Below are 26474 nucleotides of genomic sequence, written 5' to 3' on the forward strand. Positions count from 1 at the left end.
TAAATTTTGTAAAAGCCTGCGCTACTGATTTATGAACTGGCAGATTGCAATGTGGCTTAGTCTATAAATAGCTGGGGTGTAGGGGGGGAAGGACATTAATGCTGAGCATGGCCCTGTGCCAGTCCACTGCCTGTATCTCTAGCTGCAGGGATGGCAGGGAGGGTTTTATGCAGCATTTAGGGATATGGTGGTGGGGAGGAAATCACTTTTATAGAGTGAAACGTTATCTCTGACTGCTTCTTGTCATAGATACATTTGGGATGGGATGTGATGCAAATAATGGAAAGCTATGGCCTTCTAGAATCTGGCTGGCTCACGTCGATTGCTTCCTTTCTATCCTTGGGCTCTCTAGACCAGCACCTACTGGTGAGGAAGGATCTGTGAACTTTGAGGGCTTTCTCCTCCTTTGTGGGACTGCTTAGGCCTTGCAAGGTGGGTTAGAAAACATCCTTGCTTGGCTCATCTTTCCTCTGGTGCAGACGATCCATCTGCCAGCTTTGCTCAGAAGTTGTGAAGGAAAAGCAGCCTAATGAGTCTCCCGGCTCTGCCTGGGGTCTCCCACGGCTGGGCAGGGGAAGCCAGCCTGTGTTTCTCTGGCCTGGAGATGGTGACCACTGCCTTGCATGAGTGGCTGGGCCCCTTTCTGGTGGAGGTGGCCTCGGCTGCAGCCCTGCACTGGAGCCCTTTGTCGTGAGCAGCTTTGTAGCCACCCCACCGGCAGTTTCTGTCAGGTGTGGCTCTGTGCCAGGATGGCGGGTGCCCTGGCCTCAGGCTGGGTGAGCACCTGTGGCCCTGGCAAGGCTGCAGCAGGGGCAGGAGGTGCCACCATCAAAGAGGGAGGCCACGGCCTGCTCACTGCTATGGGTCTGAGGCCCTACCCGTGGGGACTGTGTGCTCCTGTACTAGGGGTGGCAGGGCCTCGGCACACAGCACATGGCCCCCCCGCCGCCATGTTGGGCGCCGTCCCCTTCCCTCCAGCAGGGGGTGGTGCCGGGCGCGGAACGCCAGCCCTCGTGGCGGGCTGCCTGTCCCTTTAAGAACGCCGGAGGTGGCCTGTCCGTCAGGCCCGCCGCGCTCTCCCATTGGTCGCTGCGCTCTGTGCCGCACAGAGGGGCCGCCCCGTTCTATAACGGGGTTTACCAGCACTTTCTCAAGGGCGCTGCTGTGCGGCTCAACCATACTACGGCGTCAGACCTGCCCCGCCCTTCGCGCCTGGGAGCGCGGGTAGCGTCGTCCTATTGGCTAAAGGGGAAATCTATTAGGTCTCGTCCCACCCCAACAGCGGGAGACCTATCGTCTATTGGTTCTTCTAGGTGTCGGTCACTCTCACCGCCCCGCGGAGCCTGGCCGCATGGTTGGTAGCCTGAGCTGCCTCTCAACTCTTCGCTCGCCTTTTTTACTGCTGTGGGCCAACTAGCATCCGAGTGAAGGCTACCGCCGTTCTCTGATTGGCTCATTTTGCTCCCGTTGGGGTAGGCTGCGCACCGGATATATCTAGCCGGCGGCAGAGCACGCCGTTGCGTGAGGTGCTTCTCGTCCGCCGGGCAGGCCTGTGGTGAAGCGACGCCTCCCGCTCCCGTCCCACTCCGCCCGCAGGTGAGAGGGAGGGTCCGTGGCCGCAGGGGGAGCGGGCGGGAGCCACCGGCGGGGTCCCGTCCTCCCAGGGATGGCTGCGGGCCGCACACACCGGGCCTGGCCTGAGGTGGCCCCCCCCACCCCCCTGGTAGGCCGCGGTCCGTTGAGGGAGGGGGGCTGCCGGTGTACCCCCGCGTTCCTGGCGCTGAGGTGGCTCCCACTGTCCCGGTCCCGCTTGCGGGGCCCGCCCGGTGCCGGCGGCGCTTTGTGGCGAGCGCCCTCCCGTCCGACCCCGTGGCTGGGCTTTCGCGGGGCCCTCGGGCGGGAGGAACCTCCCGGGCCCTCGGAGAGGTGCGGGGGGGGGGGTGGGTGGGATGGGGCGCTGCTCGGCCAGCAGCTACTTGGGAGGGAGCGTTATTTGCGGGGGGAGGGATCGGCCGCTCACGGGCCTTCATTGTGCGAGTCGAGATGTGGAGCTGCGAGCTTTGTTCTCGGTTTTACGGACTGTTGGTGTTTTTTTATCCGCTGGCTTTGTGTTTGTGGTTTTCTTTTTGTGGCGCCTTTTTTTTTTTTTTTTTTTTTTTTTTTTTGAGGGGGGTTGGGGTTGGGTCTGAGACGACCGAACGCCTGGTACGTAGTTGTGAGAGCCCCTTTCAACAGTCGGTAGTAGCTGTAGATTGAAGGAGTAATACTGGGTGCTTGCATAGCGAGGGTGTCTTTCCCGGTTTATCATATCGTGTCTCCCTGGCTCCAACTTCGTAGATCAAGGGAGTCATAATGCGAGCAGAAGGGGAGTGTGTATCTTACTCTGACTTACCGCATGACCTTGGCTGGATCCGAGATTAAGCTAAGATTTAAATGTGAAGTAGTGCTTGTATGAAGACTTTCCAGCCTCTTGTAAGGCCCTAAATATACTTGCTGGAGGAAAACCAGAGAAAAGGTTTCCGTATATCTGTCGGGTACATTTTAGTCTTGATCTGGATGATCTAATATGATAGGAATTCTCAACGGGTTTACCTGGTGACCTGTTATGTTAAGGGTTGCGTGAATGTAGTAAGTATTCTTTACAAACAAACCGATAGTTTTATTTTTTGTTTTCACGATTGGTTGAAAGCAGCATTTGCAGCAAGCCGCCATGTTTCCAGTGGATGCTATTTTTGTCTAGCCTGTGCTCTCGCAGCAAGGAGTGACAGCTTCAGGAAATGTGGACACCACTATCAGGCTCTGAAGGCTAATGCTTCCAGGTGCCATAAATCAAACGTAGAGTGTGTGTTGGATTGGCCTTAGTCAATAAGACTTTTTGGATTGGTGATGTAAAGAGAAGGGAGTACAGAAGTCGACAGACAAAAACTGCGTTTCAAACCTTTTTTGAAATCTTCCCTTTGACCAAATTTTCACTTTTATTGCTCCTCTGTAAAGAACAAGCCTAATCATTTTGGTAAATAGGTAGTTCTGTAATACTTCTGTGATACTTCCGTGATACTGGTAGTAGCATGTTCACATCCTGTGAACTGAACGCACCTTTTCCTGGAGTGTTTCAGTCAGTATAGTTAATGTTGTGAAACTGTGCATCTAGCTTTGGAGAAAAAAATAATAAAAAAACCCTCAGTGGATGGAATATACAGCTAGTCTTCAATTTAGCTATAAGTATTTATGTGCTTAAGGTCTTACATGTTAATAGTTGCAGAGCATCTTTATGATGATCTCACAACTTTTTTTATAGCATCACATGTTCAAGGGACTAGTTTGCCTGAAAGGCAGTGTTAAAACGTGCTAGGAAGTGTAATTATACAAAACTTACTAGAAAAATAATCAAATCAACATTGCGACCTTTGCAAATGTGTATCTTATTTTTAAATGTAATTTTTTAAAAAAATGTTGTGTACATCAGGCGCTAAGTAGCGGACTCCAGTTCTTGACTTAATGTGAATTGGGCAACTGCCTTTTTTTGCTGGGTTGTATTCTTTTAAGTGTGAACTCCTTAAGCTGAAGGATAGAAAACATAAGTAAGATAGAAGACGTGGTGGTCAAGATTTCCTTTGTGTGGGTCAAGTGTAAACATCAGGATGTTTTGTAGGAATTCTTTGCATTTGCAGTCTAAGAAACAACAAAAACATACTAGAAGACTTGTTTGTACTGGTCTTATAATGACCACTGCTCTACTGTTCAGTTTGCTGCTGGCACAATAGTGTCAATGGACTTCAGCACAACTGATGATACTCTTTTTTTAAGTTTGAATATCTTAATTTTAAACATGAAATCTTTATGCACCTGATGAAACAGCAAGTTCTTTGTTGGTTCAGAAAAAACCAGTGTTTTGTTTTTCACCTTGCTAATTGTAAGTTGAATATGTACAGAGGAATGCTTTTTAAGGAAAGTAAAACGAAGCAAAGATGATGATACTCTTAAGTACATACTGATATTTCTGTTCATAACAGGAGTACTTGTTGAGAGAGCACTCATAAGATTGGTATAAATGGCCTGTTTGAGTTAGAAGACATTTAAATATTATGACCTGCGCCTTTTTGTCTGACTAATGTGATGAAAGAAGAATCTGAGGAAATCAAAGTAGAGCAGAGCTCTAGCAGGATGGTGCTAGTTGTGCTGGCTGTAGTCTGCTGTGCTTGAAACAAACCAAAGGTGAAAGTGATAGTTTTGTCTATAAAACTGCATACTTTTTTACAGGTACCTAAATAAAATTTCCAGAATTGAAGTAATTATTAACTTTTTACTGAAATTGCTAACAGACTTGATAATCTTCAGCTACCTCATTGAGTAGTGAAAAGAAAGAAAAAAATTAAGATGCTTGATATTAAACTACTCTGAAAGACTCCCTAAAACTTTGCAGGCAGTGAATATTATACTGGTCTGAGGTCCTAGTTTTGCTATATTAAGTCTGGACCTCTTCCAGAAAGGCATAGCTGGTGGAGTGCTGCTTTCAGAGCTAGGAGATTGTGAGCTGTCAGCTATGTACAAATCATCAGTTATAAACCTGATTACTGGCTGAGGCAAATGTGAAATACTGCATTCTAAAATGCTAGTGGCCATCTTCTATTTTCTTCTGCGTTGCCCTGTACTGTTTTCTTGTTTCACTTATGACTGCTCTTAGGCTGACTTTCTGTTTTGTTTTTAAGTGTTTTAGCAATGCTGTGACGGATCAGTCTTGAGTGCTAGAATCCAGTCAACATATGAAGGTTAAGAGTCTTCTGTGGCCAAAATGGGTAGAGGTGAAAGAGTTCACTCTCTTTACAAGTATCTGTTGCTTGGCATGCAGAAAATATTTTGGTAAATTTTAATCCTGGTGATTTTAATCCAAGTGGGAATGAGTTTGAATTTCACTGTAATGTCTGTGTAGCTGGGTGTTCTAATCTGCCTCTTCTGACTGCCTATGAGTAACTTTTGCTTTTTACTTTAAGAAGCTGCAGTGGAGCCAAATGGAAAAATTGCAGACCTAAGAGAAGACTGGACCTGCTGCCAACTTCATCGAGTTGTTGGAGCAGCTCTTGGATGTCAAAACAAAACCTGTTCTAATGGCAAAATCATTGGGTTTAAGTAGCTACTTCCATCACTGACTAGTCTGGAGAGCAGCATAGGCATAAAGCTGACTTTTATTTTTCATTTTAAAAAATGAGTAAATAAACCATTCAGGTTAGCACTATCCTACTACCCTTTAGGATGAAATTTGCATGGTTAAAAGGTAATTTTACAGAAATTTTTTTCTGATTGTAGGGTAAAAGGTTGGAATAGGTCTGGTTAGAAATGAGAAAGTCCTTTGCCCAGGTGTAGGAGAGAGCCTGTTTAGAAAAATTATTTAGGATTATTTTAAAATAAGTGTAGGAATATTTCTGTGAATTCTCAAGGCTTTGGGTTTTGTGAGAGCTCAGATTTTTCAAGAGGAGTTCATCTTGGACTTCCGTCAAATCACAGTGGCCACTTTTTTTTTTCTGTAATGCTAAATGCAACATAGCTATCTTTCTGTGACAACATGAAGTTTTACTAGTTAGGCTCAGGGCAGATCATCTTGGCTTAATGTTACAGCAGGTCCCTCTACAGCAGCCTTGCTTAACTTTTTTTCAGTAGCAAGATTATTTCCAGTTTTTCCTCTGTCAAACTCAAGCAGGATATGAACAGTTCCCAGAACTGTTCCAATATAAAAAGGAGAGCGAATGAGACATGTTCTATGCATTTTTGGAGCTCTTTACTTAACATACCTAGGTATAGCCTCTCAACAATTGAGAAACATACTTCTGGAAATGCACAAAGGAATTCAAAGGGATTAGTGCATGTAGACTATTGTGACTGTCTTGGGGACAGCTGTTATTGGAGGAGGATTACATTGTCTATATATGCTTCAAAAATAAAAATACTGGCTGACCTATATGGTGAGACTTACTGCAGGTGAAGTTGTTTCATGAAAAATCACCAAATAGGGACTGAGCTTCAGGTTGTGCTTCTGAGACTGTGTGCAAGTGTGTTTTTAATGGCAGTCCTCCACAGAAAGAATTTAGCAAAGTAGTTACCAATCGAGGGCTCTCTCCCTGCCTTTTGGATGTCTAGAAGTACCAGAGATTAAGATTTCTAATTTGGTGTTCCAGTATTTCTTTTTTTTTTTTTAGACAATAAAACTTAAGTAACAGGAACTTAGTTTTGTGTGTTTAGTTCTAGGTCTTCCACCTTGCCTACCCTGTATCGCTTTTGTGTAATGAGTAGGAAATTTCTGGTGACTTGTTGAAAGAGGCAGAGCCATATTGAGACATCTGAGAACAGAAAAGAAAAAATTCACTTCCCCATCATAAATCTATATATAGTGCACATTGTTGAAACAAAAGTAGGTAATAAATGGCATGTGTAACTCGATGTGATGATCTGTTTGTAACATAAGAAAGGACAAACTTAGGTATGTGTAGTTTAAGTTTGATTATTTTTCTCCTGTGACACGGTACAGAAGAACTTTCAAAAAACTAATGCTAAGTGCCCTTAGCTGCAGTCTAAAGGGAGACTGCAGATTTGGCTACTGAAAGGTGACCCTTGCTGGATCATAGGCATGAGGCAGCTGTTCCAAACATTAACTTCAAATAAAACCTGTTTCTTGCTGCTAATTCTAAGGAAGGACTCCAATACTTCAGGCTGCTTCTGCAGAAATACTACCCTTTTCTTTGTATTGCTAGTTTTTGTGTCACTTAACAGAAGTGATAGTTGTGTGATACAAAGTAGAAAATCAGAAGCCAGTTGAGACTGCTTTAAAAGGAAGAAAGAAAGAAAAAATCCGTACCCACACTAAAATAGGCCCAGCACTCAGGGAAAACAAAGCATTTTGAAGGGAGAAGAACCCAAGAAAAACAGCTTGATGAGAAACTCTTTTGATATCACTTACTTTTTAAAACCAAATTTTTAAGATTCTTCTGGGTTAGTTTCTTTTTTTCTCCCCTTTTAAAGAGGACCTAATTTGGTTTTTTCTTTGGACCCTTATGCTCTTAACTACAGGAATCGTATCTAGTATCTTTTTTTTCCCTTCCCCAGATGAAGTCTTTACTGTATAGGTATAGATGTTGGTGTCAGCTACCTTAACTTACGCTTTAGGTAGTTGTCTTTTGTATTTTATTTCTCAGCTTTTGAGCTTAATGCTGTAGGAATTACATTTCTCTGAAATGGTGGGTGTTCTTTTAGACTTTGAATAATAGCAGTAGAAATCTTCAGTTGATCTGTCTTGCTTGGCAGAGCTGAACAATACAAGAAGCACAGAATTTTTGTCTACAAACTGGCAGACTCCATATCCATCAACTTGTGGATCACACTTAGGTTTGTTAGCAAAAACACAGGCTGACTTCTACAATGACAGCTCTTCTGCAGCAATTCATGGTTTATTTGTATTCTTACAGTGTTTAAAGGGCTGTGCATTGCTGCTGAGTAAGGCTTCCCATCTGCCACTGGCAAGCTGAGGGGTTTTTCAGTACTAGCATGGGCAGTATTGAATGTAATTTTTAATTATTTTTTTAATCTTGTAGCGAACATGTTTTTCTTGTATTTAAATTTGGATTGATTGCTTGGATACATTGATTAGAGAATATTTAACTTCGTTTGATTTTTCTTATCTGTCTGTTGGTGTAATGTCTAGCTTTTCTATAGTGTTCCTCATCAGTATGTCTCAAATAACTTTAGAAGAGGGTTCAGGTATTGCTCTGCCTCCCTGCAGTGCAGCATCAGGGTAATTAAGCACAGAGAAAGCTGTTTGTCCAAGGATGCCGCATTCTGGTTGCTGTATGATTACAGTATTGGGTCTGGCTGAGCCCCATAGCAGCCCTCAGTGCTGCGTTTTGTACTGGTAGCTGGAAAAGTGGTGATACCGCCCCGGTGTTTTGGCTACTGCTGAGCAGTGCTCGCACAGCATCAAGGCCTTATCTCAGACCTCCCACCCACCACCAGTAGGCTGGGGGTGGGCAAGACCTTGGGAAGGGACATAGCCACGACAACTGGCCCAATGGGATATTCCATACCATGTGATGTCTGCTCAGATACAAAAGCCAAGCGAAATGAGGAGAAAGTGGGGGGCATTCGTTATTAATGACATTTGTCTTCTGGAGGAACTGGTACCCATACTGAAACTCTGCTTCCTGGGAAGTGGCCGAACATTACCTGTGGATGGGAAGTAGAGAATAACATCTTTTGTTTTCCTTTGCTTCTGCATGAGTGACTTTAGCTATCGCTTCACTAAACTGCCTTTATCTGGACCCACAAATATTTTTTTCATCTTATTTTCTCCCCCTCTACCCGCACACCCTGAGATTCAACTGAGGAGGGGAGTGATAGAGCTGCTTGGTGGACACCTGGCATTCAGCCAAAGTCACTCCCCCACAATTATTTTTTTTTTTAGGATCCAGCTCTTTATAGCACCCTCAGGTACCCTATGAACTTTGGAACTGCATGTCTTTGTAGGTTGGGTGGCTGTCACATGGTAGACACAAGTTGCTGTAGTGAATGAAGAAACAGCTGTGTTAAAGTGGATCTGGATCCTCAAACTTTTATTAGGTGTTGGTTTTGAAGATGATCAATAAAGGCTACTTTCTCTCCATGATGTGTCTAGCACTTCATACTGCTCTGATCTTGGTTGGGTAGTGCGGAGTGCCTGCTTCTGGAAGTGTACCTTACGGAGTAGCTTAATGTTTCCAGGAGATACTAGTAAGAGTTGAATGCTGGTAACCTCACCACTTGTTCCAGTTTGATCTTCAAGTATTTCATTTTTCATTGGCTAAATTATCCCATCGCTGAGCTTTCAGGCTCTGGCTTCCAAGTGTCATGCCTCCTGTGAAATAATGCTACCTTCAAGGTAACTTCTTTCAGACGGAATACTTTCCCTCTGAATTTGTCAGAATGCAAAGAAGTTGAACTGGTTGCAGGCAGGCAACTGTCAGTAATGGCTTCTGTATAAAATACAGGCTGTATTGCTGTGAGAGTTACCTGTGACATTGTCTGCTTCTGCATCCAGTGGGAGGCCAGTAATGAGATGTGTTCTTTTAAAGGAGGTTAGTGTTTTGAGACTTTGGTTGCCTACTTATTTAAGGTGCTTTTTCAGCACATCATAATTTAGGCTTGGGGTCAACAATTGGGTGGGGTTTTGTTTTGGGTTTGTTTTTTTTTTTTTTGTTCCTCACAGGTAGTTAAAGCTAAAGCTCTGTTAAAATAAAGGTATCTGGTATCTTGTAGCATTTTAAATACGAATTTTCTTGAAAAGGTTTACATTAATTACTTGAGAGCTATCTGGTGTAATGATGTAAATCCCCAGTTGAGATGGGCACTGGAACGTGCCTAGTGTTGCAAGCTCAGCTTGTTTGTGTTTCATTGTTCACTCTTTAATGCTCTGTAGTGTAGCTCACACAGGTACTAGCTTATCTTATTATTTTTTTTGCTTAGTCAGCAGCACTAGCAGATGCTAGTCAAGTGAAACATATGGATTGTTGGAAATAAGTGGAATTGTTTTGCTTTTTAACTTTTAATCTATATCATGCCTGTTGGAGGCATATTAGGAGTTTTCTTTTTACTGACTACTTTCTTTTTCTTGTCCAAAGCAGCAGTAGTAACCATGTACAGATAAAAGCTTTGTAGCTTTGAACATGCTCACCTGTTGCTAAGCAACTTGGAGAAGTCCCAAATGACACTTAATTACGCAATCCGATTAACTATTGACCAGACCTTTAATGTCTAGTAAAATTGTTGTTTGCCAGCTTTGTAGTATGACATGCTTGGATACAGTCACCTCTTTTCCATGTGAGCTTCTCTGGGTGTTTCTTAAGTTTTCTGAAAGCCTTTTTATATTCAGGAATTAATTGATATCAAAATGAGGGATGTAGAGTTGTGTGAAAAGTTTGACATTCTGATTTAGAGGGGAGAAGTATCTTTATCTGGGTAACATAATTTGTACTGTGAGAGTTGCTTTTGTATACTTAGAGGTAAAGTTATAGAGGTGAAAGATCTGAATTGTATTTCATAAAAGTTGTTGGAAACAGTCTAATAGCTCTATGATAATATTTTAGTTGGTTAACCCTGTAATTGACAGGATGAGGAGACAACATGATTGTTTTGGTACTCTGTAAACTACCAATTTGTAGAGATGGACAAGAATATTGTATCAAATGAGTCTCCTTATAGCATGCAAATAGCCAAAAGAGAAAGTGTAAACTTCTGTATGGTTGTTCCCTGTATCTGATGTGTGATATACCAATCACAGAACTATAATGCGTTGTAGTAACTTTGGGGGTTTTGAGATTGTTCCTTTTACTGAAATAAAAGTAAAAAATATGGAAAATAAGATGGCTGAGAACAAAGGCATAAGGATAATGTTAAAAACAAACCGTGGCCTGTTTAGAATATGCTTCAATGTAGATTTTAGCTTACCTTTCTGTTAGTACTGACATTTTGCTTGACAGAAGATGTTTAAAATTGCCCCGTACTTCAGGAAGTAAAGTTTGGGATTTTCTGATTTCTGTATTTTATTTCTATGGAGTCTGGTCCTTTGGCTTGTTACATCAGGCTAAGTGGGTTCTGCAGTCACTAGCTGCCCTGACAGCCTGAACATTGTGTGACGTATATTGGTGACGTTTTCTTTCTTGTCTAGTAGAAATAAGGTTCAGACTAATACTAACTAGCGCTGTTAGGTGTTCTTTGAGTCTATTATTTTTCTGAATACTAATACATTTTTTGTTTTGTGGACATAAATCTGAATTTGCTAATACAGAATTTACATAACTGTACTTCAGAAATTTGTGCCTAGCATTGATTTTCTGCCAAGTAGGAGCGTTGTAACAGATGGTGGAATTTTCCACCACCCAGGTGATAACCACTGTAAAGGAGGTATTTGTCTTCCTGTAAGTCTCTTGGCTTAAGGAAAAGGCTCAGTTATGTGGCAGAACTGTTTTAGTGTATTTGTTATAACTTGAATTACTCAGTTTGTCTTACATATGGAGTAATATGAATGCATGTTTATGAATGAATCTTAAATTGTCTGATTTTCAGCTTTTCCTGTCAATTTTCACCCTTTCATCATTAACTTGACACAAAAATGTGTGGATAAGCTTCTATCAGGAGTAATGTAGTGACGGTTCAAGCATTTGGTGCTACTATGCTCTGTGCAGTAGAAATGCAGTATAAAATACTTGCAGTTATTCTTAGGTCAAGGAATAGTGGTGTAATAGACTACTCATGAGCGGTAGGGAGCGAAAAATCTCTCTGGGGATGCTTGGCTTCTATCATTCAGGTTCTTCTGGCTGGAGGATAAGAACAGATGGTAACTGGCAGTGTAGCAGCAGGTGCAGCAGGAATAAAAACAGATTGTTGTCCTCCGATTAGGTCATGTAAAGGTTTTTCCCATTTCTTTTCAGATCCACTTAGTGAGAACTGGGCACTCTGCTATTCCTCTTTCAACGTTAAGAGTTAGTTCCGATAGATTTTTTTTTTTCACCCTTAGCAGTAGGGAAGTCCTTTGATTTATTTTTTAAAAAAATATTTTTTGATTTTTAGCAGGTAAATGTGACAGACATAATCAGCACAAGCCACTTTGTCTTGTGAGCTCTCCCAATGCTCTGCTGAACAGCATTGAGGATGACGTGATAGTGGGTTAATACAGGTGAGGACTCTTTCACTGAAGAAGAGAAATCAGCAAGAGCTTTTTGCTAAATGAACAAATGAGATTTGTGTGCTGCAGGTAAGAGTTTACTATTGTGGGAGGATGTCAAGCTTCGTACATTCATATTTAGAAGCAGCTGGAGATAACTCTCCAAAGAGCCCCATTCAGCACTTAACAGAATTGAGTAGAAAACCTGCCTGTTTGTTTATAGAAATAAGCTTGAATTCCAGGGGAAGCTAGTCTTTACAAAGAAATTGTATGTTCCTCTTGCAGCTTCTCCACCCTCCACCCCAAAAAACAGGAAGAAGAGTGAACAGGCAACATGTGCTTGCTCTTGTCGTACTCCAAACAGTGATCTTGGGGGACTGGCTTTCTAACTGTAAACTCGGAGCACAGAGGCAAGTTTTTTAACTGTTGTGGAGCAATTAAGTCTTGCTTTTTCAGTTAATCTGACTGGACCTGTAAGTGCAGGTCTTGTCTGTCTGCAGTTTCTATTCCTACTGCTTTAGGGTTGTCCTGCACCTCATAATGATAGAGCTTCCCAAGTGCTCGACAGGAAACAAATGAGAAAATTGGCAGTGGTACCCACAATTGTAACTTTACTTTACCTGAGGTGTTTCTTTTCATCTGATAATATTCTGTGGGGATCTAATTTAACATGCACTGAAGGCAAACAAGCTCCTGTCTTTGAGGTTTTGTCACTTCGGACTGTGCTTGGTCTCGGGCATCTGTCTCCATAACACATTACGCTTGCAGTTTGAAGGCTTCTTCAAAACCACAGATACTGCAACCTTCTTAAAATGCAAGTGGTCTGCAGAATGTGAGCACTTACTGTGGGCCAGACCCGATCATGGAATATCACTTTATTTCTGCATGGTTAGCTCTTGAAAATACCCTCAAACAACTGAAAGCTTTTGAACGTATTGAAAAGCCTTTTTCCATTCTAGGTCATGTTTAATCTTATTTTTTCGGCATGTTACCATTTAAGTAATATTTCCTCATATGGAGGGGATACACACCCTTCCTACTGAAAGAGCAGGCATTCAATGTACACATCCTCTGGAGCCTGTCAGATCTTTCTCACATATATTTAAAAAAATACTTCGCACTTATTTTGAAGCTTACAGAGTGAAAAAAACTGTGATTGTGTTAAAAGCAGAGCAAAACATATCTGTGTATATGAGTTATAGCAAGTTTTGTTGTCATATTAATAGTGTTCTAGTTAAGTCTCCTGTTTTGAACCTTAAACTGCATGCCTCCCAGGGTAGGAATTTGTGTACTGTATCTCCAAATGAGCTAGATGCAGTGTGTGCTGACCATTGCTGGGAGTTCAGGTGTGATTACAATCTCAAATACATTATCTGTATGTTCTGCCAGTATGGTTAAGCATTGCCTTGGATCTTTTGTTTACAGTATGTTGGGTGTTAGACCACAGTTTGAAAGATAAGGAATTTGCCAGGTTGACTTGGACTTGGCTTTATCCGAAATACCAGCTTCCATGTCATCTTTTTTGTATGTTCTTCTCTTTGGGGTTTGAAGCTTCTGTTTTGCTTTCCTGGTGCATCCAGCAGTCTGGTTATCTTGGCCTGCTATGGTGTGCATTTGAAACTTGCTGTAATAATCCTGACCTGGTAGGTTGCCTCTGCCTTTTGAAGCTACAGTCTCTTGTCAGTTCTTAGCATTTAAAGGACTCTGATATTCAGCAGATGTAATGGAAGTGTCAAACAAGATCCTTGGATGAACTAGGACAAGGCTTAGTACAAGTACATGGGAGAGGCAGTCGTTTTTCTTTCCCCCCCCTTGCTTTGTTCAGATGGTAGTTGTGGGCATCTCTGTTTATCCAGGATACAGGATGCTGTTACGTATAGGGACAAGGGAGAGCTTGTCCTAATATAACTGCCTAGGTATGAACTTTGCAGGCTCCCGTCTAGGTTAGTCTGTGTAGAGGACTACCTTAGTTTGACTTTTTTTTTAGTTGAATCTGACAGTTCTTGGAGCTATTTATAGATACACAGCCTTAAATAAAAGCAGATAAGTAAATGATGACTCCTGAATTGCTTTCTGGAGGGCTTAAGTTAGCAGTGTATTGGTTTTGATTTGCATGACACCTTAAGTGTGTGTATGGTGAATCTTCTCACCGTGTGTGGGGAAAGTGTTGTGTAGGGGAAGGGATTGAGGGTCAGTAATGGGGAGAAAGTTATTTCAGCTGCTACATGGGGGTCTTTTTAATGCCCTTTTGGTTAACATTTGCTTGACCTACTGCAGATAGCACTTTACTGTCTGCACTACAGGGCCTGAATAGTTGCAGGAAAACTAGCTATCAGATATAGTCTGTGATACATCAATAGCAAAGCTGTCTGCTAAGCACCCATTCTGCTACCTATTGGTATAATTGACTATGAAGCAAAAAATCTACTTTTGTTTCTGTATTAGGTAGCAAGAATATACTCTGGTATTGGTGTTTTTCCTGACCAGTTTGAATCTCATTTGTATGAGTGTGAGTGGTGTGTATGAGTAGCTGAAAGCAAGGAAACATGTGTTCCGGTTTTGACTGATTGGGACTGAAGATGCACATATTGTGTAATCTACCTGCGAAGACCTTTTTTTTTTTCTTTTCTTTCTGTAATTTAACAGATTGATGGGAATTAGGTAGAAGGTACCTAGATTGATTGGTCCCTTGGCCCAGGTATGGGTGGTGCTGTTCATTTGACTGGTCTTCTGGATGGATTTAAGTGAGAGGTGACTTGCTGAGTTTGGTGGAAGCGGGGGGAAGAATAGCATACATTTGTTTGTAGCATGGTAATTTTAATATAATCCGATATTACTCTACAGCGCTTGTCACTCACAAGCAGAGAGTGCTGCACTGCTGATAAAATTAGATTGCACTTGTTCTGACCTTTTAAAAATGCCTCTAATACACTAGCACAGGCTTTGCCTTAGAACATCTGACTTTTAATTCTGATTGTGAAGTCAAGTGAGGTAAGTAGAACTTGGATCAACTGTAAATGACTTAGCCACTTAGCAAATCCTCTTGAAGAACCATACTTGCTTGCCACCTGCTTTTTACTGAGGATACGTAGGATGATTAAATGCTGGCATGTTATGAGGTAATCTCCCTTACCTGTACGGCCTCTCCTGCCACTGGTTTTTGTACCCAGTAGTCTTTTTCTCAGCACCGAAGACTGATGACTCTGAAACATTGGTTAAACTGCTTACTGTGGTGAAACAGATAATGGGGTTTGGTGCGTGCTTTCCACAGTGATGTGGCTTATGCTGTCGGTATGTGAACAGCAGTGTGAAATGTTCATGTCATATGGAGCTTCTGATTTTTCTGTAGTTTTCAGCTGACCAAAGAAATGGTGATGGAGAAGCCAAGTCCCCTGCTGGTCGGGCGGGAATTCGTGAGGCAGTACTATACTCTGCTGAACCAAGCACCTGACTATTTGCACAGGTAAAGTTCTGCTTCACTTCATGATCATGTTTCTCTGTGTGAATTTCTTAATTTGTATGTTAAAATTGGTGAATAAGCTTATTACATCTTGGCTTGCTGAATTTGAACATTTAATCTGATTTACTCAAGACAGGCTAAGGGTGTAGTTTGCTTTCAGTTTTCATCAGCTGGGTTAAAACGTGTAATAGAGGAATTCTTTGAATTACTTGTGTCCTAGTTGCTACTGAAATGCTGCTAGACATGTATTTTAAGTGGGGGAAAAAATGTAAATCAGGAGTGTTCTGCTTGCTACTTCTAGTTGTAATCAATATAGATGTTGATTATAATTGGATATATGTTATTTAATTAAGCATTTTTGTAGTTTTCTCTCGATACAGTGCCCCCTGAATAGGGGGAAAATGTTGAGAATGATGTATGCTTGTATATTCTTATGTCTCAGTAGTCTTACCGACAACTCTTTCTTAAAGGAAAATCAGAGAAATTAGGAATGTGCAGCAAACTACAACCTGTTATCCAAACAGATTGGTCCTGTTTGATTTGACAGGTATCCTGTATGCTAGAACTAACTTGTTTTTGAAGATACCCCCTTCTTTTTTTTTTTCCTTTGCTGTGCTTTGAGTAGCTAGACAATTTCTGAAACTTTCCTTCTTCCAGTCTCAGGAACACTTGGAATATTTGTCCACTTGGTGGGACAGCTGACCACGTTCATGTAGGTTGACAGTGTGCCATGGAATTAAGTTCTATGCTTTTTATCTGCTGGCAGAATGCAGTCACATGCCATTTTAGCTTGTCATCACTCAGTTACAAAAAGGAAGATTTACCTGCAGTACTTTCTTTACCGTAGATGAACAAAAAAGTACCATTGCCCCTTGCTCAAAACTTTAAACTAGAAGTTGAGGGAAAGCCTTTGGCATCCCAGGTGTTCAGGGTATTGTGTTGCTTTAGGGACTTTGTACAGAAAAGGGAGAATGGAAATGGGTCATCTGACTCCTGTGAGGCTTTGGTTTTGGGTATTAGTGCTTGGGTGTCTGACATATCTGAATGCTACAGCTTACACAGGAGAACTTTGCATTTTCCCCTTTGATTAAACCCATGCACCCCGAAATTACCAACAGGGTTATAGAGTTGTATGGCTATATACCAATAATTCAGACAGAAAAATTGCTTGAGAGTAAATTATTCATAATGCTTTCTAATGTGGAGGCTCAAATGTTCTTACATAACAAAGCTTAGTGTTAAAATATTTTTTTCCAACAGGTTTTATGGAAAGAACTCTTCCTACGTCCATGGTGGCTTGGATTCCAATGGAAAACCAGCTGACGCAGTCTATGGGCAATCTGTAAGTATTAAAAAAATCTTACTGTTCTTTCCTTCTTTTTGTCATCTTTGTGATTAAGCAGAGATGCATATCCAGCTGTGATTGATCGCCCTTTGTCCAAGTGCTTTCTGGAAAATAAAAAAAAAAAAATAGGGAGAGAAAACTGTCTGTGACAGCAATAATTAGGCAAGATATGCTTCCTTTATTAAAGTTCATGTAAAATTGCTTGCAGAGCACAATTAAAGATTATCCTGTGAAGCTTCCTTTCTAGGGTTAGGGAATATAGTCTGAAACAGTGTTCTATGTTTTTGTTTTCGTTGAAAGCTGCTAACTTAGCAGAAATGGCTTCTGCAGGGTAACCTGTACACTGTTCTTTCATAGGATATCCACAAGAAGGTGCTGTCATTGAACTTCAAGGATTGCCACACAAAGATTCGTCATGTGGATGCCCATGCTACTCTCAACGATGGTGTTGTAGTCCAGGTGATGGGAGAGCTCTCCAATAACATGCAGCCTGTGCGCAGATTCATGCAAACATTTGTACTTGCGCCTGAGGTATGCTGTATTGAGTGCTAGTGGTGGTATAGTGGTTCTAATACCATGTCAGATTAATGAGGTCTGTCTGGTTCAGTGTTAGAATCTGAAGGGTTAGACTGGGAAGGTAGTTTGCCACAAAATTCAGCAGTGTTGTTCTGCATATTCCTTAGGAAATGACACTACTTCTGTATGGTCATACATTAACCTTGGATATTACAGTTACAGTTGTAAATATCCTAACTTTTGATTGCTAGGTATGTGCAATGCATATTTTTTTTCTTAAGCATTTTCTGAGGTTATTTTCTTCAATTTGCCCTCCTAGCAGCCGGTCCTCTTACTGAAAAGAACTAGTAGAAAAAGGTTCTGGACTTTCTTGTTCTATAAAGCGCTGACTTGGCATTTGAGGTCGCTTTTTAAAAAGATACCTTTCAAAACAGTCCACATAATTGAAAATGATAGTGAAAAAAGTGTTGCAAGATCACTTTATTTTTCAGTTTGGCTTGGAGCTAATAACTAATACTTCAGACCCCAGAAAGTTTTCATTGGTACTTTTTCAGTGTTGTGAGCTATTGGAATTCAAAGCGCTAATTGATTCTTTTTTCCCACTATTCCATGCATACTTGCCTTGCTAGTATGATGTGTCCTTTCCCCCCACCCCCCTCCCTGAATAATACACATATTGTTGAAGGAGTCATGTTTGATTAATCTTATTTGGGGAGGATGATTTCCTCAAGCTGTTCTTGTTTTCTCATTATTTCATGTTTTATATTACTGCAATTGATGTAGTTGAACCTGCCTCTTCCTTTGATTTTGTTTTTAGGGTTCTGTTGCAAACAAGTTTTATGTCCACAATGATATCTTCCGTTACCAAGATGAGGTTTTTGGTGACTCTGACACTGAGCCTCCAGAGGGTAAGTAGCAGGAGTTTTTGGGTGGTTCTGGTATATTTGTTTCTGGGTCTGTATGAATAGTCCACTCCCAGACCAAAGGAAACCTTGCTGGAGAGAGCAGATCAGCATTAAGCTTCGTGATCTAGTTTTTTTCCTTTGCACTCCAGCAAGCAGTTGTGACATGCAGATGATTGTAATTTTTCTAGCATGTTCTTCTTCCATTAAAAAAACCTGTAAAACTTATTTTAGCAATTGTGGTCAGACTTGTAGGCTATAAATCTACTTCTCTGAAGTATTTAGAACATGTTTAACCTTGGTCAAAACCGAGTAACCAAAGTGATAGTAGAAGTATAAGGAAATAAGCTGTTCTGTGTCATATCTTGATAGTGTTTCCCATGTGCTTTTCACCGGAGACTTAACCTGCATGTTGTGGAAGATGCCTTGCATTTGGACCAAGTACTAAAGACTTATCTGGTGTATTTTTTTTTTTCCTGTTTTGACTTTTATTTAGAATCAGAGGAGGAAGGGGAGGAACCTGAGGAAAGACAGCAGACACCTGAGGCTGTTCCTGATGATACCGGTGCTTATTATGAGCAGGCTGTCAGGTAATATTTTATGTGAAGTCAGGTATTGTGTAATACAGACTGCTTGTAAAACAGGTCAAATTGATTTGTTACTGATGCTTTTTCTCTTTGGTAGTTAAAAGTTCTGTTTATGGGGCAGCTGAAACCAGAGTGCTGTTAGGCTGCATACAGAGACTCTGGATTTTTAGTAATGTAATGCTTTTGCAACTTTATAGTTTAATAATGTGAAACTTGTTTCCATCATCCCTGTGCAGTGTGGCCTTATTTAGATAGGATTAACCTTGTTCTTCTTGAATGCAGTGTGCCTGAGTTCTGTGTTGGACAAATAGCATTTCTTAACACCCAGTAATAAATACAGTACCTCTTTTTCTTGCTTTTTGTGGTGCTGCTTAATAGCAATGACATTGAGGAACACCTGGAAGAGACTGCTGCAGAGGCAGAGCCTGAGCCTGAGCCAGAACCTGAACAGGAACCTGAACCAGAGGTGCAGGAAGAAAAATCTGAGCCGGTATTAGAGGAGTCAGCTCCAGAAGAGACTGTGGAAAAGAGTCCTTCTCCAGCTCCTGCTGATCCGGCTCCTGCAGTGCAAGAGGATTCTAGGGTAATGGCAGTGGATGGCTCTTTCTTATGATGTGGTGGTTTCATTTGTATGTTTGACTCCTGTCGTTCTACAGAGCATGACCCTTTCTCTGGCAAGAGGAGAAAAAGCTGCAATTAAAAGTGTTCATATGCTCTATAATTTCCACCCCTCCTGCCCAAACTACTCTTCTCATGACAAGTTGCCTCTTTCCCATTAGTTCCTCTACAAGAACAGGTAGTTGAAATTCTAAATAGTAACTAGTTGGTTAAAATACCAGGAGCTAAGGTAAAGCTTTGTATATTCGGTAGGTGTGGGAACTGTGGCAGCAGTGAGAGATTCAAATTCTTTGTAAACAGTTTCTGAAATTCTGAACAGACTGCAACAGACATGCTGAATCAGGAAAATTGGTGAAATGCGGCTTCACTTGTACCTGGGGATTTTTGTCACTCTTCGGTGTTTAGGGAGGTGAAAGTAGACAAATGAGTACAAAACCAATGCTTTGGTTAACCTTGATGTGATATTTGGTTTTAGGCCAGTGCTGTGTCCTATTTCAACTCTCCGTAGAACTTAGAAGTAGGGTGGAAGTGGTACCCCATTGTCATTATGCTAAATCTTCTGAATTTAAATGTTTTGAAGGAAGTTGTGGGGAAAGTGCTAGTAACTGGATCCCAAACTTCAAGGACAAGTTAAAACTTGTTACTGTTACCCTGTGTCTTGTTAGCTGTGCTATCAGGAATATAATTTGGAAGGACAAAAGTGTCTGGAGTTGAGTTACAGTCTTCGTTTGTTTGGGTTTTTGTTGGTTGGTTTTTTTTTAGACATTTTCCTGGGCATCAGTAACCAGTAAGAACCTCCCTCCCAGTGGAGCTGTTCCAGTATCAGGAATACCACCTCACGTTGTGAAAGTACCGGTCTCGCAGGTAGGAATCCAGCACCTAGAGAAGTTAAGTGCTGAACTGGCTTACATTAACTGAAGTGGGGAAAAACATAGTGAAATCTACTTGCTTATGATCTGAATTCTCAGACACTCTAAAGACTTCAAAAATCAATGTTTCCTGATAGACTTCATAAAAATGTTACTGCTTTGCTTTTGGGTTGAGAAGGAATTTTTTCTTAAGGAAGAAAACTGAGACGTATTTATGCAAGTGCTGGATATACGTGTCATCTAAAGCGATTGCACCCTCTTCACAAAAGAGGCAACTTTTATTTCCACTGCCTATTCATGAATGAGGTTTTATCATGAAGTAATTTACGTTAATACTGTCTGTCTATGTAACTGCTACTGCACTTCGGGCCAACATGCTTTATTGTATATAGTCATGAATGTGCTGACCTTGAAATTCTAACTTAGGTGATGTGTATGCTGTCAGCCAGCATGAGCTAACATGCATTTTAGTCACAGGTAGAAAGAACTGATTTTTGATTTTCCTTTATTTTCAATTTATTTTTTCAACAACTTGATAGTGAGCTCTTAATAGGTGAACTCTGCTCTTATGTCTAGTTATTTACTGTTAACTCCTCTTTGAATTTATACAGCCCCGCCCTGAGGCAAAGCCTGAATCTCAGACCCCACCTCAGAGACCTCAGAGGGATCAGCGAGTGAGGGAACAGCGAACAAGCATCCCACCACAGAGGGGTCCTAGACCAAGTAAGTGAAACTACAAAGGATGAACTGTTTTCTGCTCTTTGATGGTTTTGGGGAGGCGATATCATGATTAAAGCTTTAAAAATCTCATTAATTTTGTCAGTAAGAAAATGGTTTCTACTTTTGTGGATATGGTTGGTTTAGATGACCTTGGTGTGAATGTGTGGTGATCTTTAGAGCTGAATTTCACTAGCATTCTATTGAAGTAACCAGGTTTCCACTCCAGTGTTTGCCTTCAGTCAGGTGACAAAAAGCAGTTACAAACTTGCTGGTGTAGAATGCTTACCTTTTTAGTTTAGATATGAATGGATAAGTAGTGTGAATTCTGATTCTTTTATAAGGTGCTAATTCTGGCCGTGGCTGCTTTTTTTTATTTTAGTTTCTTGTTTGTGGGGACTGGCTTTTCTTAAACAAGTTCTGCTTTTCTGTTCAAGTTCGTGAGGGTGAACAAGGTGATGTGGAAACTAGACGGATTGTGAGATACCCAGACAGTCATCAGCTGTTTGTTGGGAACCTTCCCCATGATGTGGATAAAACTGAACTTAAAGACTTTTTCCAAAGTAAGTTAGCTGCTTTGCTGTACTTGGGGTTTGGGGGTTACAGCCACAAACGTGGTCAACAGAACATTCTAATGTATGACCCAAGAACTTGGCTTTTCTCTTGCAGGCTATGGCAATGTTGTTGAACTCCGCATCAACAGTGGTGGAAAGCTCCCTAATTTTGGGTTTGTGGTGTTTGATGATCCTGAACCAGTCCAGAAGATCCTTAGCAGCAGGGTAAATAAACTTGTAGTCACTGGTTTTGGTCTGCTAGTGACAGGGAATGTTTGTCGGATTACTCTAACAAGAAAAATGCTACTTGGTCCCTTTGGCCTTTCTTGAGCTTATTAAAGTAGGTGTGATGTCTTTTCCTGCTATTACCAAGACTTGTGCAGCATTTGTGTAGGTTGAATTTTTTGTCATTTAAGTAGCTTGTAACAACTCAGGTGAATGTGAATTTATTCATTATAGGAGCCGTTTTCCAATAGGAAGTTGCTGAGCTCTACGCAGGAGGCGGGTAAATGCTTTTAGGAAGGCAAGGTAGAGAGAGTTTGACCCTATGGACAAATAGAATCTTTTTTGTTGAAGAAGGGTTGAAAGGGAGAAGCTATATTAGTCTGCAGCTTGAAAAAATTTCTGCTAGCAAAGGCAGGAAATACTTGCACAGCTCACTAGCAGTGATTGCTAATGCACAACATGCCCATGACTGTACAGTGTTGTGGTAGGCAGTCAATCTGGATGCACCGTAACAGCTGTGCAGTTTGCTTGCTTACAGCCTAGCTTTTCACCAGACAGGGACATCCTTTCCTCTTTACTGTACAGCAGTATTACCAGTATATTTCTGTTCTTAAATTTTAGGATAATGCGGGTGTAGATTTTTAAACCTCGAGATTTGGTCTAAGTTTGGCATATTTCATGTGGCTAGACACATTTAGTTGAGGGACGCCAGCAGCATTTGTGGCAGTGTTTGGTGAGTTAGTATTTAGAACTGCTAGGGAGCTGCTGATTCAACATTGAAATGCTGAAAGTTGGTTCCTTAAGTGCTTTCCTACTGTTGTGGGTTGAGCATTTCTAATGTGGTCTAGGGTAAAGTCTAAACCAGAAGATTGAGTAAATTTGATTGACTTTGGCCTGAATTGGTGTCGGAACTAGTAGTACAGTGACAGTGCATCCTTAAGCCATTTCTCGGCTGCAAACAATATGTGAACACCTTCAGCAGTGACTTAAACTTTGCATGTTTGAATCTTTGCTGAAACAAATTAGAAATGTTCACTTGTGAGTTCTCTTGCAGTGGGGCTTGTAGCTAAGAGCTGGGTGCTAGACTTCATGTCCAGGGAATACCAAAGGCACACTTGGCTGAGGGATTTGTGGCTCTTACTTGTTTAACTGTGCCACTACATCCAGGTGGAGCCAAAGAAGAGAGTAGGTGCTGGCTTCCAAGTTAGAATTAGAATGTGTAATAGTTGGTGCACTCAAAGTATCTTTTCTGCAAGCCCATGTAAATGCTTAAGTTATAATGGATGGACATGGTTTTCTAAAATAAGGTGTAACCTTTTTTTTAATATAGACTTAGGCCCTATAAAAGCAGTTTAACACACCTCCTACCCTGCTTTGAACAGCACTAAACTCTGTTTGTAATATTCAATGTGTGAATTGTTTTGCAAATGGGCCCAGTGCTTTGAACAACCATATGCCCTGAAACAGTAGGACTTTTTTGAGGATAAGCTTTGCTGTAAATGAGTCTAAAAGACTTTGGTAGACTGTTAGCCAGTGAAGCTAAACCTGATGTCTGTCTGATGTAAAATGTGGGAGTTTACACTGGAGTTGGTAACAAGGCTGTAACGTGATGTTTTGATCTTTGCCCAGCACCACTGATGGCTAGAGGAGGGCAGTGTGCTTCATCCTTAGATCTGTTCTACTTTTGCAGTCAGTTCACTACAAGTGAATGGCTCGTCTTCCCATTTGATAAGAAAACATTGTGCCTGTGCCAGTGATGGATCGTATTTTTCATGTTCTTGTTTGTTATGCAACTGCAGGAATAATTTGAAAAAGTGAGTACTTATTCCTGTAGCTTGTGGATTCTTGCAGACCAACTTTTTGTCTGCAGTGAGGTTTCTGGGATGTTGTAGGCCCGCTTCTCTGTGGTTTTACTTCAGTGGGATTTCCCAGTCAAGTGACCACTTGCCATTGCAGTTCTAAAAAATTAAGCTTGACCTAAGTGAAAGACTTCACTGTCCTGTATAGCAAGGTGGCAGAGATGATATGACATTGTTCATGCCATTATTAAAAAAACCCAAACAAAATAGCTGGGACTCTGCATGGTGTCAGACAATGAATTTCCATGTATTAATGAAAGGCGGTTACTGTCAATAGTTCACTGCTTTTCTAAAAGATGTCAGAATGCTCAGTGTTAAGCTAGAGATTGCTTTTCAAGTGTCACACGCATCTTTTTTTATATCTTCTCTGTAAAGCCACAAGACTGGATACATAGTTTGACTATTGGCATTTTCTAGTAACAATTATAAAATGCTTCAATTGTTTTTATTTTTTTCCCTGCAGAGGGGAAGATATGAGACAAGATTGCAGAAATCTGTTCGATGTTGGAAGAGTTACCAGTGAGTCAGTCATTAAAGTACCTCTTCTGCTTTTGTTGCAGCCCATCATGTTCAGGGGAGAGGTGCGCCTGAACGTGGAGGAAAAGAAAACACGAGCTGCCAGGGAGGGTGACCGCAGAGATAACAGACCACGTGGACCTGGAGGCACTCGTGGGGGGCTGGGAGGTGGGATTCGAGGGCCTCCACGTGGAGGAATGTCCCAGAAGCCAGGATTTGGAGCTGGAAGGGGGATCGGGCAACGCCAGTGAACGCATCACGGATGTTGACATGGTGGCGCAAACCCTTTTTCCTGCAGATTTGTGAATTTCAGCCTTGGGTATCTTGGAATGTGGCCCTAGCCTGTTATAGACTGCTACGTTTGATACTATTTTGGCCCCTTTTTGTTTGTGTTATGGTTTTGTGATTTTTTTTTTTCTAGTCCTTGTCCCAGATTCCAGCTTTGTGGAACAACGTTTTAGGAAAAGTGGATTTTTAAAAAGAAAAAACTGAATTTTCTTGTTCACCTCAAACTTGCGGACTGGATTTTTTGGTACCAGTGGTTTTTCCTAAAGGAATGTCTCTTTATTTTTTCTTTTTCTTTTTTTCTCTTGCCCTTTCTACTGAATTTGGGTGCATTTCAGTCAGTGGAATAATATTTCACGTGCATGCGTTCAAGAGCCTATAGGAAAACAATAGTACTTGACAAGTATTTCAAGGGCAGAAAAACAAAACTATTGATTTTATTCTTTGGGGGTCGTACGAACATCCTCTGGCCTGGAGATATTGCCACTTGAAAAATAGACATTCACCTTTCTCTCTGTGGCGCTGTAAAAGTGGAATAATGGGTATCCGTAGAATCTTTTTTCTTTTGATACATGATTTCAGAAAGGAATTCGAACTACTGTTTTACCACTTTAAAATTTTGGATTGTGGGATAGGTTTTAAATGTCTAGAACTTGACTCTTAAAACACTTTTCCTGAACTTGTGAAATTTTTTTATTGAAATAGGGAGTTTTTTTCATGTTTAGTTTGTATTTGTATAAAAAAAAGCAAAATTGTTGTGCCTTCTATTTATCTCTCATTCCAGTCTTGGCAAATTGTTTTAAAAAAAAAATAAAAATAAAAAAGGTCTAGATTTGCTTTATCAAGTCAAGAGTATGTTGGAATTTTTCCAAGGGGAAGGAAGAGGTTCTTCCTTCAGTTGCTAGGTTTACTAGGTAGAGATGGTTATAGCTGAAGTTTGTAATACCTTCTGTTCATTGGTTTGGCTGCATTTAATAATTGAAAACAAGTACTTTTTGCACGCAGAATTCATAACTGTGAATTAAGGCTGGGCAGGCCCTGTCACAGAAGTACAACTGAAGCAGAAATACCTCTGTCACGTCCTTTACAGTTAGAGCTATTATATGTAATGGAGTTATTTTTGCGTTAATTTCATCCCTTGCTTTTGCCAGACCTGAAGCAGGTGGATGGCATTTTTGTCAGAAGTACAGAAGGTGCCTGTCTGTCTTGGTGTTGGGAGAGATGTTGAATGCTCTCCGCTGCCTCTGAAAGAAGATGAAACTGAAAATAAAATGCAAAACTCTGTAATTTCAATCAAAGAGGTCTTGTAAGATTGTGCTGCCCAAAGCAGTATTCTTTCTGTAGTGTGTGGTGTTAAACATCTGGATGAAAATGGCAGTGTTGAGTCTACACCAGGCCTTCAGAGCTCTTGATAATACAAAAGAGTTGCTTACTAAGTGTGCTCATCTGTGTCGGGGTTGGTTGTTTCCATGTTTTTTTGATTTATTAATATAATCACTGTGCATATGCAACATATATATCTCTTGACCTTTGCTTGCTTTAAAGCTAGAGCAAAGCTGCCCTTGCCGAAAGGGCACATAGAATTACCTGTTCTAGAACAGTAATTTTTTGCCTTTTACTTGCCAAACTTAGTGGTTCAGCCTGGTTGTGCTAGATGTCAGTAGAGCTTTGATTTTTGCTCTGTCTTAATCTTCAGAGTTACACTATTTGTCCCTTCTGTCCTTACAACTGTTTCTCAGACTGACTTGCTTGCAATCTATTCCTGAAGACTTAAATGTCCTAGTGAGCTGGAGGAGAGTGAAGTGTGACAGCAGTAGCTGTGGTGTGCTGTCATAGCCTGCATACTGGAAATACATACTGCTTCCTCTTGTGGTGGTAACTGGTATTTTTAAAGAAAGAGTTCTGCGTTTTTCATATTGGGAATGACTGTGAGGTGAAGGTATGCAGTGGAAGCCCTTCACTAAATTCTGTCCTCTTTTGTAATTTTTTTTTTTTCCTTCTCATTTGTTGGGTTTCTACTGCTGTTAAATCCAAGACTGCAGTAACAGGTTGCACTTCAGACTTATCAAAGTGCTATTAATAGAAGCTTTTATAGCTACTACCTAAATCTGCAAAAGCACCCTTAAGCCTGAAACACCATTTCTGTAGTGGGAGTTGAATATTTCTGGCTTGTTGTCATCTGGTTTGAGAAAGAGCTGAGGAATGTCAGGGAAGAATTTAAAAGCATATAAGGTGAAGTTGTATGCTTGTTGTCATGAGTCATACTCTCAATATGTTGACCCAGAAAGTGATGTTCTTGTCCAAGATGACAGGCAAAAATAAAATATTTACATAAAATTTT

At 41.1% G+C, this 26474-nt stretch overlaps 1 protein-coding gene across 3 annotated transcripts; it reads left to right on the forward strand.

Annotated features, from left to right (window-relative positions):
• The first annotated feature begins 1337 nt into the window (after positions 1 to 1337).
• On the forward strand, positions 1338 to 26474 carry G3BP1 (G3BP stress granule assembly factor 1). Of its 3 annotated transcripts, none has more exons than XM_037398912.1 (12): positions 1338 to 1596; positions 15030 to 15143; positions 16401 to 16482; positions 16843 to 17016; positions 17819 to 17909; positions 18400 to 18493; positions 18869 to 19073; positions 19871 to 19972; positions 20589 to 20700; positions 21132 to 21257; positions 21343 to 21473; positions 23893 to 26474. In XM_037398912.1, the coding sequence occupies exons 2-12, from the start codon at positions 15049 to 15051 to the stop codon at positions 24097 to 24099; spliced, it is 1419 nt and encodes a 472-aa protein (XP_037254809.1). In that variant the 5' UTR covers positions 1338 to 1596; positions 15030 to 15048; the 3' UTR covers positions 24100 to 26474. The 3 variants fall into 3 exon arrangements, with proteins under 3 accessions (XP_037254809.1, XP_037254811.1, XP_037254810.1); XM_037398914.1 differs by having other exon boundaries at positions 21364 to 21473; XM_037398913.1 differs by lacking the exon at positions 1338 to 1596 and adding an exon at positions 14823 to 14934.

This window comes from Falco rusticolus, chromosome 8 (genome assembly GCF_015220075.1).
Source record: "Falco rusticolus isolate bFalRus1 chromosome 8, bFalRus1.pri, whole genome shotgun sequence".
NCBI classification, from domain to species: Eukaryota; Metazoa; Chordata; class Aves; order Falconiformes; family Falconidae; genus Falco; species Falco rusticolus.

What these genes read in the sequence shown, in the direction of transcription:
- G3BP1 (XM_037398912.1), top strand. Translation starts at nt 15,049, where the DNA reads ATGGTGATGGAGAAGCCAAGTCCCCTGCTGGTCGGGCGGGAATTCGTG. An exon ending in CATTTGTACTTGCGCCTGAG is followed by an intron (nt 17,017 to 17,818) that starts GTATGCTGTATT and finishes TTTTGTTTTTAG; the next exon opens with GGTTCTGTTGCAAACAAGTT. An exon ending in AGAAGATCCTTAGCAGCAGG is followed by an intron (nt 21,474 to 23,892) that starts GTAAATAAACTT and finishes CTTTTGTTGCAG; the next exon opens with CCCATCATGTTCAGGGGAGA.